Source organism: Pseudophryne corroboree, chromosome 9, assembly GCF_028390025.1.
Source record: "Pseudophryne corroboree isolate aPseCor3 chromosome 9, aPseCor3.hap2, whole genome shotgun sequence".
Taxonomy (NCBI): domain Eukaryota; kingdom Metazoa; phylum Chordata; class Amphibia; order Anura; family Myobatrachidae; genus Pseudophryne; species Pseudophryne corroboree.
Genome location: NC_086452.1, coordinates 185,077,903 through 185,097,445, shown reverse-complemented (window position 1 = coordinate 185,097,445; position 19,543 = coordinate 185,077,903). Strand labels below are relative to the sequence as shown.

At 45.2% G+C, this 19,543-nt stretch overlaps 2 protein-coding genes across 5 annotated transcripts in view; one reads left to right on the top strand and one right to left on the bottom strand.

The window, feature by feature from the left end:
• Positions 1-4,918: 4,918 nt before the first annotated feature.
• LOC134958771 (paraneoplastic antigen Ma1 homolog) lies at positions 4,919-6,193 on the bottom strand. The gene has a single exon (XM_063941506.1). It carries the CDS (start codon positions 6,191-6,193, stop codon positions 4,919-4,921), a length of 1,275 nt encoding a protein of 424 aa, XP_063797576.1.
• Positions 6,194-8,658: 2,465 nt separating this feature from the next.
• Positions 8,659-19,543, top strand: part of LOC134957824 (dimethylaniline monooxygenase [N-oxide-forming] 2-like) — a 118,519-nt gene continuing 107,634 nt past the window's right edge. For 2 of the 4 annotated variants that reach the window (XM_063940020.1, XM_063940017.1), the window contains exon 1: positions 8,659-8,678. In XM_063940020.1, coding sequence (XP_063796090.1) covers positions 8,676-8,678 — 3 coding nt within the window. In that variant the 5' untranslated portion in view covers positions 8,659-8,675. Of the gene's footprint in view, positions 8,679-12,001; positions 12,172-13,752; positions 13,837-19,543 lie in introns of those variants that run through there. The other 2 variants (XM_063940018.1, XM_063940019.1) reach the window with 2 other exon arrangements.

Below are 19,543 nucleotides of genomic sequence, written 5' to 3'. Positions count from 1 at the left end.
CTAGATGTGTTCAATGTTCCTGTTCTTTCAAGTCCCTCAGTTTACTGATAGAACGATATAATATACTTTAACTGTCCGTTTGTTATTATCTCTCTCTTATTCATTTGAAGTGCAGTCTATTTATTGAACAATAAAGTAGTTATGCAGAAGTCACAAGATATTGACTGAGTTCTTTTGCTGTTTCTAGTCTCTGTTCTTATTAACTACCACAAGGTTATGACAGTGCCGTGACGGCTGTGACGTCTTCTATTCTGGCCACACAGTTCGATTAAAGTATATATGCACATAACCTATGCGACATTTAAGAATAACTATTCACTGTGTTGCAAGAGTCACTTTCTCTCCCCTCTGCATATAGTAGATGAATACTGAGGGATACAGGCAGCTTAATAATATTGAGTGTATGGCTCTGTTGCAGTTCAAATTATTCAGAATTACTATACAGCTTAAAAGTACTTTTCTACATTATCAATGTCTTCTATATTATCACACTACTCCACAGAGCATTTTCCAACTGACAGTTACTGAGGCTACTGCTCATTATATATTTACAGTTTAAGATAGCAGTCTAAGCTTCATAGCTATGTGTATTCAAACAGCTGCAGTATTAAGTGTTAAATGCAGTGTAGGTGGCAGTTTTCACTTACAGCCCCTCACGACTGGTCAGCGCTGCTGTATGATGCTCCCCCGACTCTTTGTTTCGCCAGCTCATCAGGCACTCCCCCACCGCTTACTGGGGACTCCTCCTCTAACTGAAAGGAGATGTGGCTGTCATCAAAGCCAGCGTTGCTATAGCGCCGGCCACTTCCTCTGCTGCCTCAGCTGTCACTGGCCGTCAGAGTTCTCCTACCGGGTTACACCGCTTTCTGCCGCTGATCGTCCGGAGGGGACCGTCAACCTCGCCTCCGCACCACCAACGCCCTTCCGCCCGGCACTCGGAGCTCACAGCCAGGTACTTCTTTCCAGCGGCCGCCGCTGCCTCCGCTCTGTGCCGCCTGGACTGCCCTGTTCCGGCCACAGCGCCTGAGCCCTAACCGCCTCCGCTCACTGCTATACCGCAGCGCCCTGGGCTCCGACGTGCGCACTCACAGGAGGATCAGCATCTCCCTTCCCAGCGCAGGTGAGCTATCTTTATACTCATTGACAGGTTGACTCACGCCGCGCAGCCGTCCTCCATTGGTCCCCCATCCTCAGTCACCGCCAACCAGTGTATGCTTCCCTCAGCAGCTCGCGGTCAGTCCTCAACCTGGCTCGTGGACCAACTCTTCCCGCCCTGCAGGTTGTTGCTCCCGCAGCACGCGACCAAGGCTAAGGACCCTGTTTGCCGCCTTTACTGCCCTGCAGGCTATTGCTATTCACAATGTCTCGAGCTCACCCTGAAGTACACACAATAACTTATATTAAAGCAAGTATGGCAGCTGACCACTGTCACAATAGATGGCACAACTGCTCCACTTATTTACTAATACTATATACATAGATATAGATATATCTATTTCATATATTTACACCTATTATAGTTATTATGCAATTTCTCCTAACACAATATATTTATATGAACCTCAGACATATTGGATTGTAAATGAACAACACATTCTTTCTAATACTATCAATAAAATATATATATTAATTTAATGCTAAACGATCCATAATAAATATTCGTGTTACACTCTCCCCCTGGTGATCTGTATATCTCTCCTTCCCAATTTGTCAGATCACCAAATATCCTCCCCCTTCCCATACCCGAAGTAAGGCCAGGTAAGTACTATACTCGGGTGAATTATTTGAGGTAAATATGAAGGTTTACCTAATTCTGGATATGTTAATATTAAGGGAGGTTTCCGTTCCCTGGATGGCCTATAGCTATGCACTATATCCTCTGAAATCCTAGTCTCACTACAAGGATACCTACTTATGTTAACATCAGTACTATACTACTATACCCGAGTACTATACTCGGGTGAATTATTTGAGGTAAATATGAAGGTTTACCTAATTCCGGATATGTTAATATTTAACGGCCTTCTGGTCAGGGGTTACATAAGCCTGAGCGTAACGGGTGAAGTGATCCGTTACTACAAGAATGTTACATTCTTTCCCTGGTGATGTTTCTAATGATAAATAATCAATACATACTAGATCCATAGGACCATGGCTATTGAGAGTCACAAGGGGAGAAGACTTGGTGGGAAGAGACTTCCTCAAAACACAACTGCCACAGGTTTTACAGTAATTCTCAATATCCTGCTCCATAAATGGCCAGTAAAAACGGTCAGTGATCAATCCTGCTGTTTTATCCACCCCGAGATGACCATGCTGATCATGTAATGAATTTAAAATAGTTGCCCTATAGCATTGTGGAACAACCAATTGAAACTTTATTTTTCCATTCGATTTAACCAATTTACGGTATAGTATACCATTCTTCACAACCATTTGCTTTATATGCCTCAGCAACAACTTGGATGCAGGCGTCATAGAGCTTACATCACATTCAGCACAACCAGACTCAAAACAGAGTATAACAACAGAGATATCGGAATCACTCCGTTGATCCATGCGGATTTTTTCCTGACCTATGCGGGGTAAGTCCCCTAACTCTAATTGGCTTAACCAACAGTAAGCCAGGGGTAACGCCTTGTCAGAGGCTCCAAGGGCACTGATGCATTCCCCAATTTCTGCCCATACGCACTGTATGTTAAAGCACAATCCCTTAAGGGTGGTTGCAGGAACTTCAATCCAATCTGACCTATCTGATTCCCTCTCAATTCTTGTTAACCTAGATAAAGAATCTGCATCTATGTTATTGATGCCTGGGCGATATTTAATTTTAAAATCATATATAGACAGTGCAGATAACCACCTGTGCCCTGTGGCATCTAATTTAGCAGTGGTAAGCACATATGTCAGGGGGTTATTGTCAGTGAACACCTCAAAGCTTGCCCCATATAAGTACTCATGAAATCTATCAGCCACAGCCCATTTAAGAGCAAGGTATTCCAGTTTGTGTACGGGATATCTCCTTTCACTATTGGACAATCCTCGACTGATATAAGATATAGGTTGTAATTTTCCTTCATGAGTTTGGTACAACACTGCTCCTAGACCATCAAATGACGCATCCACATGTATCACATAGGGCATTGTGGGATCAGCATATGCCAACACAGGGGCATTAGTAAGACTCCATTTTAACTTGAGGAAGGCCTCTTCACACTTGCTTGTCCATCTATCCCCAAATTCCGCAGACGGTTTAAAATAGCACTCCTTTTTACACGATTTGACCAATGAGGTTTTGCCAACAGGTGGATACCCCCTAGTCAATTCAGTAAGCGGGCGACATATCACAGAATAATAGGGCACAAAACGGCGGTAATACCCACAAAACCCCAGGAAAGATCTTAACTCCTTCAGCTTTGTGGGTCTGGGCCACCTGTTCACAGCTTCCACTTTAGTGGGGTCAGTGGAAATACCACGTCGGCTCACCACATGTCCCAAATAAGTAACAGAGGGCTGACAGAGCTTACATTTATCTATAGAAAGCTTTAGTCCTTTTTTAAGTAACCTGTCAAGTACTTTAAGCAGACGATGGTTATGTTCCTGCAGAGAGGACCCAAATACAATGATATCATCAAGGTAAACCAATACCTCACGGTAATTCATATCACCCACCGTTTGTTCCATTGTCCGCTGGAAGGTAGCCGGTGCACCCTTAATACCCTGAGGCATCTTCAAGAATTCAAAGAAGCCTAAAGGGCAGATAAATGCAGTTTTCTCTCTGTCATGGGAACTCATAGGTATTTGGTAATACCCAAACCGTAGATCCAGCACTGTGAACCACTGACTCCCCTGCAGACAGTCCAATGCCTCCTCTATCCTAGGAACAGTGTATTAATCTGGCACAGTGCGTTGGTTAAGCGTCCGGTAATCAATACACATTCTGATATTGCCATTCTTTTTACGAGCCACTACGATAGGGGAGGCATATGGACTCTCTGAATGTTGAATAACTTCAGTTTCCAGCAAAGTTCGAAGATGCTGCCTAACATCCTCAAAATCCGCAGGAGCAAGGCGGCGTGACCTCTCCCTGAATGGAGTCTCATCAGTTGGCTTAATATAGTGTTTCACGCCTGCAGCTTTACCCAAATCCCATTCCCCAAGAGAGAAAACATGCTGCCGTTTCACCAATTCCTTACATAAGGTATCTCGTTCTGCCAACCCAATGTCACTCCCCTGGAAACATGGAATTAAATCATCCAGAGACATACCCGAGCCAAAGAGGACTCTCTGTGCCCAGACTCTCCTTCCTGGGAGTTCATATGGTGAGTCAACATATTAACAGCAGTGACCTCCCCATTCATTTTTAAACACCAATCACTGAGGACTTTGAATAAGTGAGCATTAGTTCCCACAATCACCGGCATCACAGTCTTATCTCTTGGGGACTCTGGGCATACCAGAGCAATGAGAGGTAATGGTTCTGACACACCCATGAATTCCTCTGGAAACTCTATGTTAACTAGTACATAACCCAAATGTGGGTATTTCTGGTCACTTAGCCCCCAGATTACCAATCCTTCCAAGGGCATAATAGGAACATTAGAGAGATAGTGTCTATACCAGTGCTCAAATATAATGGACACCTGAGACCCACTGTCTAACAAAACAGGGCAGGGATGTCCATTCAACTTAACGACCACACGTGGAGCAGGTCCTATCATACCATCAGGGATTGAACTACTCCACTGGGCACTCCCCATTGAATTTACATCTAATTTCTTGGAGACGGCGAGGGGCCCGCCAGCCTCCCACTGTCGTTTCCCTGAATGGAAGCATTATCTAACTGACCATTAGTTCCCGCTCCAGAGGTACCCCAGCCAAAGGGACAGTTCACTGCCCTATGCCCTAGCTGTCCGCATCAGAAACACCCTCTTGATGTAAAATCTCCACCTCTCCTAAAATTTCCCCTACCGTTGTTAATCCCCCTAGTAGAATTACGGGAAGCTACATTGGAAGGTGCCACCCTTTGGTTTAGAGCTAGAATAAGCTGGTCCATTTTTTTATTTTGTTCTTCTACCAACGTAAGTAACTTGTCATCCCTTGACCCTTGAGCCTCAGGGGAGGGTACCACTACTTTTACGGCTTTGGCATGGGTTTTTTCCCTATTGGCGATTAAAGCTTCCTCCTGGGTAATCTCCTTCATTAAATCATTAAGGGTGGGGCTTCCCAATAATAAAGCAGTACACCGCAACCGCTGAGCCACAGGGTCAGTCGTTAAAGCTCCTCGAATTACTTGTTTTAACCTACTACTATTAACCTCAGCAGGGGATAATCCTCCTTTATCTACAATTTTATGTATTATTTTATCCAATCTATACACATACTGTGACAACTTCTCCCCTGTCTCTTGATAAGTATGGTTGAATCTAGCAACCAAATCACATACATCTTCTAATGTCCCATATGTGTATTCTAAGGCCTGGAAGTAGTCAGCCACAGTGGCCTCAGGATTACTTTTCCTAGTGCCCTGAATGATTCCCATAGCAGGTCCCCGTAAACTTTCTACAATCCTTTGTTTCTTTATATGATCGGGGCAATGCCACTCCTCAGACTGCGGTATAGCTGCCTCCCTCCAGGCCTCATAAGGTTCCTCACCAGTAGGTACAGGAAGTATTCCTGAAAAAATCCTCAATCGCCTATAGCTACCCTCATAATGCCATCTTTCTAATTGATGTACTACTTTATCAGCTATAACTTCTAACTGATTCCCTAACTTTTCCTCAGTACCCTGTGATTGACTACCTTCTGCCCCAGCTGCAGAGAGATCTCCTCTAGCCGGAGAGGACATTTCACCCACAATTAATGGTTCAGCAGCTCTTTCACTGCCTTCCTTTTCAGGCCATATAATTTTCCACCTGCGTTCAGGGTTAGATCTCACAGCCACCACCTTAGGTAACAACTCAGACTCTAAGTCTTGACTAGTAGTTATTAATACAGCACCCAACTCTCCACTTTCCTTAAACCGCTTATCAGCAATCTTTGGTTGTTTTACCCCAAACAGAAATAACATCTCTATCATAATTGTTCCTTCGGTAATGTCTGTGAGATCCCCACATAATACAAAACTCCTTTCTGGAGTCACTCCCTTCCTTGTGCAGCAATCAAATGCTTCACTACTTGTATATTGATTCATTTTGGTTACTGTGCTTCACTTACTCCTGAGTATCTTACAAAATAATCTCACGCGGTGCCTCCTAATGTAACCCTCCCTTAACTACCAAGGTATATAGGTTACTTAATGACTGAATATGCCTCCACCCAGACTAATTGTTCACTAAGGCTTGCCTGGGTAAGCCTCCCTAATTCCATGTGTGTAAGTGCACTCCCCTAATTAAACCACACAGCTAGTGGCGGAACTGTGGGAGGCATTGGAGTCGCCTGCCGCCGGGCTCTTGACCACAAGGGGGCACATCTCCTCCACTGTCTCCCGCTGCCTGAGGACCGCTCACTGCTATTGCAGACGGAGGAGCTGTGTCAGTGACACGGAAGCTGCCTCCTGTATTTACAGAGAGCTGGCACTGGCTGCAGCTAGGGGGAGCTCCAGAGCGCAGCTCCTCCCGGGCCCTTCTAGTTACAAGCTAGCAGAGGGAAGCTCTCTGCTCCTCCGTCAGCCTGATGACAGGCAAAGGTAGGCACTGTGTGGGGGGTGGGGGATAGGTGTATTTGGGGGGGTTTGGGGGGAAGCACTGTGTTTTGTGTGTGCTTGTTTTTAAGTGAGGTGTGTGTGTTTTTAAGGAAAGTTGTGCGTTCAAGTAAAAGAGGCATGTGTGTGTGTGTGTGTGTGTGTGTGTGTGTGTAAGTCAGTGATGTGTGTGTGTAAGTGAGTGGCATGTGTGAGAGAGGCATGTGTGTGTGTGTAAGTGAGAGGTGTGTGTGTGTGTGTAAGTGAGAGGCATGTGTGTGAGAGGTGTGTTTGTGTGTGAGAGGAAAGTCTTAAAGGAGGCATTTGAGCATTTCTACAGGACTATGTACAGAGCACACACCTGGTCTGGGTACACACTACCTTATAAATATATGGAGGGGTGTCCGTTCTGAATGTGTGTGTGTGTGTGTGTGTGTGTGTGTGTGAGAGGCATGTGTGTGTGTAAGTGAGAGGCATGTGTGTGTAAGTGAAAGGCATGTGTGGGTGTTTAAGTGAAAGTGGTGTGTGTGTGTGTTTAAGTAAAAGCGGCGTGTGTGTGTGTGTGTGTGTTTTTAAGTGAAGGAGGCATGTGTGTGTGTGTGAAAGCGGCGTGTGTGTGTTTTTAAGTGAAGGAGGCGTGTGTGTGTGTGTGAAAGCGGCGTGTGTGTGTTTTTAAGTGAAGGAGGCATATGTGTGTGTGTGTGTGTGTGTGTGTGTGTGAAAGCGGCGTGTGTTTAAGTGAAAGAGACGTGTGTGTTTAAGTGAATGAGGCGTTTGTGTTTTTTATATATATATATCTAGTGTTCACGCTAGGTGTCTTTCACAGGGCGCTGTGCCCTGGCCCTTTTTTAGACAGCTGAATCCCACCCTGCCCGATTTTGTGTGCCCTGCCGCCCGCCGTTTGCTGCCTGCCGGACTCCGCCACGCCGCCGGACCCAGCCGTGCGCCGCCGGACCCGGTAAGCACATGAGAGTCCCCCTGGGCTAAATTAACCTTGTAAGTATTTTGCAGCTGTAAACTTCAATCTCAGTGCTCTCTACCTGGTGCAGTGTGCCTCAGTGCTCTCTACCTGGTGTAGTGTGCCTCAGTGCTCTCTACCTGGTGCAGTGTGCCTCAGTGCTCTCTACCTGGTGCAGTGTGCCTCAGTGCTCTCTACCTGGTGCAGTGTGCCTCAGTGCTCTCTACCTGCTGCAGTGTGCCTCAGTGCTCTCTACCTGGTGCAGTGTGTCTCAGTGCTCTGCCTGGCGCAATGTGTATAACGTGCTCTATCTGGCGCAATATGTATAACGTGCTCTACCTGTCGCAGTGTGTATAGGAGGTTCTACATGGTGCAATGTGTATTAGGTGCACTACTGTGTGGTGTAATGTGAATTGCCACTATTATGTGGCCACGCCCCTTCCCCACGAAACAACGCCCCTAAATTTTTGCTGCGCGCCTACGGCGCACACTGTCCATGTTTTGGCCTATAGGAATGGGAGCACCAAGCATTATAGCATGTACCTGTTTGCCCATCTAACTTAAAAATGTGCCCTACCGAATGAAAAATGTGCCCCCCCCCCCCCCGAATGGAAAAATGTCCCCTCCCCGGGATCAGCACCCTGCCCTAAAAAAATCCTACAGTGAACACTAATTTTATCTGCACACTGCTGCGCCAAAGCATCTCCATCGAGACCTGCTGGCGGGTGAGGGAGCACTGTAGGTGTACTATAATGGTATGCTGGTGTCTGTTTTATTGTAATGACTGACTTGGAGTGCGTCCACTTTCTATGTGTATCTATATTACTATTGGGAAAGGTACCTGAGCACGCTGCTACTGTTCACCCTTAGTGCCGGATAGCTACATATAGTATGTGTGTGTATATGTAGGGGGGCACCAACATTTATCATGCCTCCGGGCAACTGGGACGGACTTACGCCACTGCACACAGCACTAACATTTTACCTGTTCTCTCTTCCAGGATTTAGGGACCCAACTCCAGCTCACAGACACAGATGGTAAGTATAATGTTGTGTTTAATATTTTAGAACGATATATTAATAGTATGCAGTAATAACTTTTGCATGTCAATAAAGGAATACCATACTACTTCTACATTTCCCCAAATACCTATACATGAATTGTTCGCATGCAATACAAAAAAAACTTTACCTTCTTAAAGCAACACCCTTAGGTGTTAGAGTGACCCGGGTACTCTTAATGCAAGGGATAGTGCACTATAGGGCCCATAAAATTTTATAAAACAAATGTATTTATGCATGACATATTACACCATTCATTGACAATCACATCTTTTTCTTTTCAACCAGTAGAATATTATGTAATAGGTAGTCAGGCTTGTACAATACAACAATTATTGCCTTGTATACTGCTACATAAGTTTCCTTCTCTGATATATAAAAGTATCTTTTTAGAATATATGTAACAGATCCTATGAATGGATTTGTCTATTGCTCCTTTATCTCCCTGCAATTGAGTGACTGAAGCTGTACTATTATATAAAGAACTCCTTGGGAATGCTGTAGATCCGACTTTGTAATGTAATATTTCCCTAAAGGGAAGCTGTAGTCTATTGTATTCCACAATAAGTAAATCTTCTCTATTCCTGCGGGATTTATACTTGGACTGCCCTTGTGACAAATATCCTTTTTAAGAAATATTACATGTAGGGCACTAGATGTGTTCAATGTTCCTGTTCTTTCAAGTCCCTCAGTTTACTGATAGAACGATATAATATACTTTAACTGTCCGTTTGTTATTATCTCTCTCTTATTCATTTGAAGTGCAGTCTATTTATTGAACAATAAAGTAGTTATGCAGAAGTCACAAGATATTGACTGAGTTCTTTTGCTGTTTCTAGTCTCTGTTCTTATTAACTACCACAAGGTTATGACAGTGCCGTGACGGCTGTGACGTCTTCTATTCTGGCCACACAGTTCAATTAAAGTATATATGCACATAACCTATGCGACATTTAAGAATAACTATTCACTGTGTTGCAAGAGTCACTTTCTCTCCCCTCTGCATATAGTAGATGAATACTGAGGGATACAGGCAGCTTAATAATATTGAGTGTATGGCTCTGTTGCAGTTCAAATTATTCAGAATTACTATACAGCTTAAAAGTACTTTTCTACATTATCAATGTCTTCTATATTATCACACTACTCCACAGAGCATTTTCCAACTGACAGTTACTGAGGCTACTGCTCATTATATATTTACAGTTTAAGATAGCAGTCTAAGCTTCATAGCTATGTGTATTCAAACAGCTGCAGTATTAAGTGTTAAATGCAGTGTAGGTGGCAGTTTTCACTTACAGCCCCTCACGACTGGTCAGCGCTGCTGTATGATGCTCCCCCGACTCTTTGTTCCGCCAGCTCATCAGGCACTCCCCCACCGCTTACTGGGGACTCCTCCTCTAACTGAAAGGAGATGTGGCTGTCATCAGAGCCAGCGTTGCTATAGCGCCGGCCACTTCCTCCGCTGCCTCAGCTGTCACTGGCCATCAGAGTTCTCCTACCGGGTTACACCGCTTTCTGCCGCTGATCGTCCGGAGGGGACCGTCAACCTCGCCTCCGCACCACCAACGCCCTTCCGCCCGGCACTCGGAGCTCACAGCCAGGTACTTCTTTCCAGCGGCCGCCGCTGCCTCCGCTCTGTGCCGCCTGGACTGCCCTGTTCCGGCCACAGCGCCTGAGCCCTAACCGCCTCCGCTCACTGCTATACCGCAGCGCCCTGGGCTCCGACTTGCGCACTCACAGGGGGATCAGCATCTCCCTTCCCAGCGCAGGTGAGCTATCTTTATACTCACTGACAGGTTGACTCACGCCGCGCAGCCATCCTCCATTGGTCCCCCATCCTCAGTCACCGCCAACCAGTGTATGCTTCCCTCAGCAGCTCGCGGTCAGTCCTCAACCTGGCTCGTGGACCAACTCTTCCCGCCCTGCAGGTTGTTGCTCCCGCAGCACGCGACCAAGGCTAAGGACCCTGTTTGCCGCCTTTACTGCCCTGCAGGCTATTGCTATTCACAATGTCTCGAGCTCACCCTGAAGTACACACAATAACTTATATTAAAGCAAGTATGGCAGCTGACCACTGTCACAATAGATGGCACAACTGCTCCACTTATTTACTAATACTATATACATAGATATATATGTCTATTTCATAAATTTACACCTATTATAGTTATTATGCAATTTCCCCTAACACAATATATTTATATGAACCTCAGACATATTGGATTGTAAATGAACAACACATTCTTTCTAATACTATCAATAAAATATATATATTAATTTAATGCTAAACGATCCATAATAAATATTTGTGTTACATATGATTGCCATCACCTGTGGTGTGCTAGTAAATTGATATGAAAGGTGTTTCAACACAGGTGATGACAATCATACATTACCAGGAAAGTTCAGGAACAGAGCATTTTCTCCCTCATGGAAAGGGTCAGGTAGGCAAGTATGGCCTACTGACAGCCTACTCTCATACCTCCTAACATGACCCTCTCCAGGAAGGGACACAATGCTCTGCTCCTGGACTTCTCTCTTAATTTATGATTGCTATCATCTGTGGTGAAACACATTTCTTGTCCATTCACCTGTTCAAAACAGGTGCTGGCAATCATACATTAAGAAAAAAGTCCAGGAGCAGAGCATTGTGTCCCTCCTGGAGAGGGTCATGTTGGGAGGTATGTACTCTGCAGATACTGTACATCCATCTGTGAGTCATGCTTACATGACCATGCCCGTAACGTAATGTACAGAATGTACATGTCCCTTCCTTACGTTGTTTCACCTTTGCAAACAACCTGCAAGTCAGGTATATGCAAAATAAATGATATGGACCTTTGCATTTTTTGTGGTTGCCACTCAGTATACAAATGTGTAAGAAAAGAAAAAGTTCATCAATATTTCTTGTAACTTCAGATTTGACATTAGAGGGACATCATTGCGGTCTTTAATTCAAATAGCAACAATGCTTTTATTTACACTGTATCTGCAGCTTTACAGTACATAGAGGAAATTAAAACATTTGCCACTTGAAGTAAAGGCAGCCCACTGTGGGCTTATTAATTACTATATCAATATATACAATACAAGGGTATCAAAGATATACTAGTGGGCCAGATGTACTAAGCCTGAAAAGTGATAAATATCACAGTGATAAAGTACCAGCCAATCGGCTCCTAAATGTCATTTTTCAAACACAGCCTGTGACATGGCAGTTAGGAGCCGATTGGCTGGTACTTTATCACAGTGATATTTATCACTTTTCAGGCTTAGTACATCTCCCCCACTAGGGACTGCAGCAGTTCTTAAAGAAACTGAGTAGTAAATGAGTTTCACACGCCCCCAGGTTCCTTCTGTTAGGAGGAGCATTTTATAACCAGAAGAAAGTGTCAGCCTAATAAAGAGACAAGTGATCGCTGCTTGGGTAACATCAGCAGAAAGGTGAGAGCTACATTTACACAAGGTAAGTGAGATTATGGTAATGTTATAGCTAGGCTAGGGTCCTATGTTTACAATTAGAAAGTCTGTGCTAAGTCTGTGATTCATTTGTCTAGTTAACAGAAAGAAAGGAGGAATTCTCTAAACTAATATTTTCTGCAACAAAATAATGTATTCTTCCGAGCTACAGTATATCCTATTTCATGCTATTGAGCCAATATGTGATAATACAACACTTTCCTTGCTCTCCATTCCAATGAATATGCTAATCTGCACAGAAAGATTGCCTGATACTTAGCACATCATTGTGAATCGAATAATTTTCTGAAGGCAGCAGCTAATTTCAGCTTTATAGATAGAGACTGAGTTGCTTCTGATTATTACACATTACCATCCTATATTATGTCAGGTGTATTAGGAGTGGATATGCACCTTTTACAAAGCGTGCCAATTGGGGGGTATAATCTTTGATCACAACATACCGCCCAACACAACCCTCTCCAGGAGGGACACAATGCTCTGCTTCTGGACTTTTCTCTTAATGTATGATTGCCAGCACCTGTTTTGAACAGGTTAATGGATAAGAAAGGTGTTTTAGCACAGGTGACGGTAATCATACAGTAAGAGGAAAGTGTAGGAGCAGAGCATTCCAGCCCCGCGACCAGGTGATCTCATTTTCTGTGCCCCCCCACAGAAAGTGCAGGCGCATGCACCCGCTGGGTAATCGTAAAAATTCTGGTTGGATCGCGATTTGCGATCCAACCTGAATTAGCCCCTATATTGTTTGTCTTGGAGCTCAGTGGAAATCATTGACGACAATGCATCATTTGTAAGTCATCTAATGTGTACCTAGCTTTAGTACTCAAGGCACCCTAATAGTCCAGATTTTAAGGATATCCATGCATGGCCACAGGTGACTTAATTAGTACCTCAGTCAATTTGATTTAACCGTCTGTGCTCAGCAATGAATATCTTTTAAACCTGAGCCCCAAGGGTGCCTTGGGGACCGTGTTTGTGGATGTTGGGTATGGAATGCTGGCATCCGGGATCCCGGCCCGCCAGAATGCCGGTGGAGGTGGGAGTGCAACGAAGCCATGGTGCGGGCTCACTGCGCTTGCCAGGCTGCGGGCTCGGTGGCTTGCAACGCTCGCCACAGGTTCTATTCCCACTCTGTGGGTCATACTTGCCTACCTGACCCTCTCCATGAGGGAGAAAATGCTCCGTTACTGGACTTTCCTGGTAATGTATGATTGCCATCACCTGTGGTGAGCTAGTTAATTGATAAGAAAAGATCAGGAACAGAGCATTTTCTTCCTCATGGAGAGGGTCAGGTAGGCAAGTATGCTGTGGGTGTTGTGGACACCCACGAGTGGGAATAGCCGCTGTAAGTTGGCATTCCAGCTGTCAGCATTTCCAGCGGCGGTATCCTGTCCGCCGGCATCGTGAGTACATCTCATTTGTAGACCTCTGGCATAGTGTATTAACATACCTCCCAACATGACCCTCTCCAGGAGGGACAGAATGCTCTGCTCCTGGACTTCCCTCCTTAATTTATGATTGTCATCACCTGTGCTGAAATACCTTTCTTACCCATTAACCTGCTCAACACAGGTGTAGACAATAATAAATTAAGAAAAAAAAGTCCAGAAGCACAGCATTCTGTCCCTCCTGGAGAGGGACATGTTGGGAGGTATGTATTGAAAATAAAAATAGAATTTTCATGCTTCAAATGTTAATCTTGACAGGTCTACTAAATCTGATTTTGTACTTTCTGTGTTTTTATAATGTACTGAATACAAACAATGAATGCTTGAGGTAGTTTGTTTTACGTATTATGTAGCAAAATGACTAGACTGTCTGTAAAAACTTTTTGCAGCTGTTCTATTTTTATCTTTCAAACATGTTTGTTTTTTTTTGCACATTTTCTGAGCAGTCAATGCTGTACTGTTGGATCTTCGATCTGTGCTAAAATTCCACACACTTGCTTTACCAAGCGAGAATTAAAATATTAATTTCTTCCATTTTTTATTTTTACTAAAGGACTACACACTGGGGGGGATGGAAAGGGGGGGGGGGGGTGTAAAAGCATACTGGATGACTTTCTGTCTGCCCTCTCCAGAAAGAAGGCGGTCAGGTCAGCTCAACGCATACCTCCAAACTGTCCCGATTTTCGCGGGACAGTCCAATTTTTGGGGGTCTGTCCCGCTGTCCCACCCGTGGGCCGCAGTGTCCAGTGGTGGGGGGGGGGCAGTTGGGAGGCACCTGTCAATCACTGCTCTGCTTAGCAGAGCAGCGTTGAATAGACGCTGAGCGCATGCGCACAGCGTTGATTCAATGGAGACAGAGGAGAGGGAGCATGCCAGCAGCTCACAGAGCACTGGACATGCCCCCTCAGTGACAAAAAACGGGAGGCGTGATCAGCGATCTCGGCACCGCCGCAAAGCCATGCCCCTTTTGAATAGGTTATGCCCCCTTTTTGCTGCAGTCGTGCGCGCTCATATCTAAAGTGACCCTCTTCACTGAAGTGAAATGTTGGGAGGTATGTAGATGGGCAGTGTGGGGACATGGTGACATGATTTTATCCCTGCCTCCGCTATTCAGTGCTGAGATTGTAAAGCGGGGGAGGGGCTATGATGATGTGATTCAGTGCGAATCGCATCATCACTCCTCCCACTTTAGCTCTGCAAGCAGGCAGATGAGAGGGGGAGCGGGGGGGGGGGGGGGCAAAATGCTGACTGTACACTGTGATATTACATGTAGCACTCTGTTACTGTGTAGCAGCCGCAGTGCAGCCAGATAAGTCTCCGGAGGCAGAACAGCATCCTAGAGTGATGAAAATGGGGTCGGGCTACGAAAACCACACCCCCTTCCCATTAGTGCACACCTTTTTTCAGTGTGCGGGATGGCATGTCAGCACACCAGGTGTCAGTGACCCCTACATATACAATTTTTCTTTTTAACAAAAACTGTCACTCACAGGTTTTAAAAAGTTAAACTCTACTACACAGATATCTATGTACATTTCAATGTCATTTGTATGTGACTTTGTGGGACATGTGCTAAGTAGTGATAAGTGGAGAAGTAAGCCAGTGGAGAAGTTGCCCATGGCAACCAATCAGCATTGAAGTAACATTTATAATTTGCATACTATAAAAGTATACAGAGCAGCTGATTGGTTGCCATGGGCAACTTCTCCACTGGCTCACTTCTCCACTTTATCACTGCTTAGTAAATCTTCTCCTTAGTCATGGAGTATACTCCACTTGAAAAACAGAAGTTTTGGCTAGAGTACTCCAAAAAAGAAGACTTAACATAATTTATGGGAGACAAGCATGAGTGCTAGTGTATCTTCTGTAGCGGATCTTGCCACGGGCAAGCAGGACTTTTGCCCGGGGCGCCAGCGCCATCCGGAGGGCGCCGCATCATGGCAATATCCGCTTCTGCTGTGGTGCCCCCCGCTGCCGCTGCCCGCTGTCCCGCTGTCTGCTGTGAAGGGAAACTAGACGCTACGCGTCTAGTTTCCCTTTGTGGGCTGCCCGCTGTGAAGGGAAACTAGACGCTACGCATCTAGTTTCCCTTCCTTGGGAGGACCTTAACTGTAATGATGTGCGGTGCGCGTTGACGTCATCGCGCACCGCACAGCACAGGTCCTCTCCACGAAGGGAACTAGCACAGGTACTCTCCACGAAGGGAACTAGACGCTTAGCGTCTAGTTTTCCTTCGTGGAGAGGACCTTTGCTGTGCGCGATGACGTCATCGCGCACCGCACATCCTACTACAGTACAGGGGGCGTAACTGACCACGCCCCCTGTATGAAGCCACGCCCCCTAATGCCGCCCGGGGTGCAAGAAGCCCCGGAACCGGCCCTGTGTATCTTGTACCTTTTTCCAGTTGTCTACTTTTACTATTTCTTCACCATTATGTGCAATGCCATTCTGCACTGTGGTCCTGATTTAGAGTTAAACATTATTTCCATCTAAGAGCAAACGTATAAAGAGCCAGGGAAAACAAATTGCATTATGCTACCAATGCAGAATTAGCTGCAAACAGGAGATGAGGCCAAATTTGCACAGGTAGCAGCTGTGCATCCCATCCACTGCAAATAAAATAGGAGAAGATGCATCAGCGGGATGTAGTTGGCATCCAGACGTTGACTATGCCGGTGGTCAGAACACCAGCGCCAAAATCCTTACACCGTTGAGAATCCCGATGCCGGAATACCGACAGCCAGAATCCCTAATGTTAAATATGCCCGGTAGGGTTAGGGTTAGGCTGTGTGTGTGGGAGGTGGTGTTAGGGTAAGGAACAAGGGGGAAGTTATGGGTTAGTCTGTGGGGGGGGGTTAGGCTTCAGGTAGGAAGGGTAGGGTTAGGGGGAAGGTAAAGGGGTAGGGTTAGCCAGTGCCTTTTCTATTGATCGCACGGGGCTTCTGTTGTGACACCTGCTGACTGCATCCCATCTTCCCACCCATAGTACTCCGCTTACTGGGGGCGGCGTTTCGTGGAATGATGTGGTTGCACCATGACATCACAATGCAACTGCGTCATTTTGTGAAACTATGGGTGGGAGGCAGTAATAGCAGGGACACTGGTGCCAATGAGCATTACACCGCTGGCAATAAGCATGACACCCAGAGCATAAAAACCCCTGGCAGCAAGCATGACACACAGAGCATGAAACCCCTGGCAACGGGGAATGACACCAACACCATGAAACCCCTGGAAACGATCATGGAACCCAGAGTATGAAACCCCTGGTAGCTAGTAGGTAATTGAAAAGTAATTAGAATGCTGCCGAGAGACCCACATTGTGAATTGATGAAAAAGACCAATCTACGGGGAAAGAAAGTGAAAACATTTAATTCTGAATGAGACCCTGTTTATTAAAGGTTGCTTTTTTAGAAAGTATTCGACGGGTGTGCCATAAGTTTCCAGATGTGCAGTGTATAGGTAAAGTAAACACAATCTGATTGTCTAGTCTGAGATTACAGTTCACAACCAAAGTTCTTTGTGAAATGTCAAGGAACAGAACTGTATATAAGCAGCACTACACACCAAAGAATTCAGCATGTACACTTCCTTCACAAACTTGTTAAGGAGCTCAACAGAGGCCACTGGAGAGCCATGATCTTCTACAACTACAAGAGTGGTCTGGCTGCAAGTTTCTTTTGGGGAGGAAGCACCATTCCAAACCACTGTGCAGAATTTTGGCACAGAAGGCAGTCCCTGGAAGACATGGAGCGCTGAGGTCAACCTGTGTCTGCCATCACCGAGGACAATGTTGCTGCTCCGTGGGCCACAGTTGAGGTGGATGTCAGGGTGACCATGGCCCAGTTAGAGATGGAGATAGGCATCTCATTGGGATCAATCCGCTTGATGCTCTACAAAAACCTTGGGCTGAGCAAGGTTTCTGCATGATGGGTGCCCCATCAGCTGACTGAAGAGCAGAAGGAGACTCGGTTTGCTTGGTGCTGCAACATGCTGGCCAGATTTGATTCAAACTCTGTATGGGAGATTATCAGTGGTGATGAATCTTGGTTCTACATTTTTGACCACGAGACCAAAGAGTCTGCTCAGTGGACCCCAGTTGGAGGTGCGCCACCACAGAAGTTCCAATGTGAAAGCAGCATCACCAAGCAGATTGTGGCTATTTTTGAGGCCAAGACTGGTCATGTAACTACCGTACCACTTATGCAGCAGCACACCGTCACTGGGGACTCGTATGTCAATTGATGCCTGTCTTAAGTGCTGGGAGCCATTTCCAGGTGCTGTCAAAGTACTCGCACTCATGGTGTACTTCTCCATCACAACAATGCACCTGCACACAAGTCCAGGAAAGTGGTAGATTTGTGTCCCATTAACGCATTTAGGCACTTTTTCATCTGCCGTACAGTCCAGACCTGGCCACCTGAGTTCCCACAAATCAGGTGCAAGATGCATGGGATTCATTTTGTGTCACCGTAAACTGCAGTGGAGATTTTCATCCAGCATGTTAGGTGAAATACCTGCTTTAGACTGGTCCAGCTGCTTCATGAAGTGGTTTGAGCACATGCATCTTTGCATAGACACCTCTCGCAAATACTTTTAAAAATTGTAATGTTCACTTTGTTTGTAAATACAGGTACAGATGTAGCCACGCGCATCTTTGCTTTGCATCGCAGCATACCTGGCACAACTATGGGGTCCCATGACTAGGAGGCATGCGTGCAGATGTACCCACACATCTGTAGGAATTATTGGAGTGATTGCCTGCTGTGAAAAGTCGCAGCCTGGCACACAATGCAAAAAGCCGTGATGCCGCATGTTGCATTGCAACAAAGATGAACATGGCCACATCAGTAAAAAACTTTTTGAGTGTATATGGAAACTTATTGCACACCACTCGTAATGTGTCAGTTGAGCTGGGACAATGACTGAGTTCATTCTGCTGTGTAATTGGAAATCCAAATATTACAGAAACTAGTGTAATAATGATACAGAAATTAATATTGTCAGCAATACAATTCTATTGAAAATTTTATTCACAGATATAACACTTTCCTTAAGAAATAGGTGCTGTAAAGCTTAAAAGAGAAGAGCAAACAAAAAAATAATCACTAATAAGATAAATATAAGAACATTTGTGATCATAAAAATTGAGGCAGATACTATGACAAACTAAACACATACTCCTGCACAATAGTAAATCATACATTACAAAGTTCGAGGGACTGATATGGCTACAAAGTTTACAGAGATGAGCAGGTCGAGTTTAAAAAAAAAACCAGAAAAATAGCGGAAAAGCAGCATGAGAAACTGAATGAGGATATGAAATGAAACAATTCCACTAAGTGTGTTGGGCTTGAATATCAAGTGCTTTATTTGCTTCACCAGGACCAAAGGGTTGTCAGAATCTTGAAATCAGATCACTACATTTTGGTCACCATACTTGATGCTGGGTTTAAGTCATACATAATGGCTTTCTTTCCAATGGACACATATCTTAAACCAAAGTGCACCTTGTGAGCAAGTTGAAAGCTCAAGGGGTATATTCAATTGAAGTCGAAAGCTGCCGTCTGTCGAAAAGACGGCAGTTTTCTACTTTTTTAGGTCAGAAGGGGTTCCGACCTATTCAATATAACCCAAAATTATTCGACAAGTCAAGGAATTTGACTTGTCGAAAAGCACGTGGATTGGTGGAATAGTTGCCGATCCACGTGCTTGTGTCAAAAATGTCCCCCTTTTTGACCATCTCAATTCGACTTTAAAAAAAGTCGAAGTGAGATGTGGGAGCAGAGACTCAGAGAGCCGTGGGCAGATGGAGAGCAGCGCCAGAGGATGTCACAGCCACCGCTCACAGCAGCATCCACCCGGCTCCAGCAAGCAAGACTTCACTTGCTGGAGCTGGGTGGACACTGC

What these genes read in the sequence shown, in the direction of transcription:
- LOC134958771 (XM_063941506.1), bottom strand. Translation starts at nt 6,193, where the DNA reads ATGAATCAATATACAAGTAGTGAAGCATTTGATTGCTGCACAAGGAAG.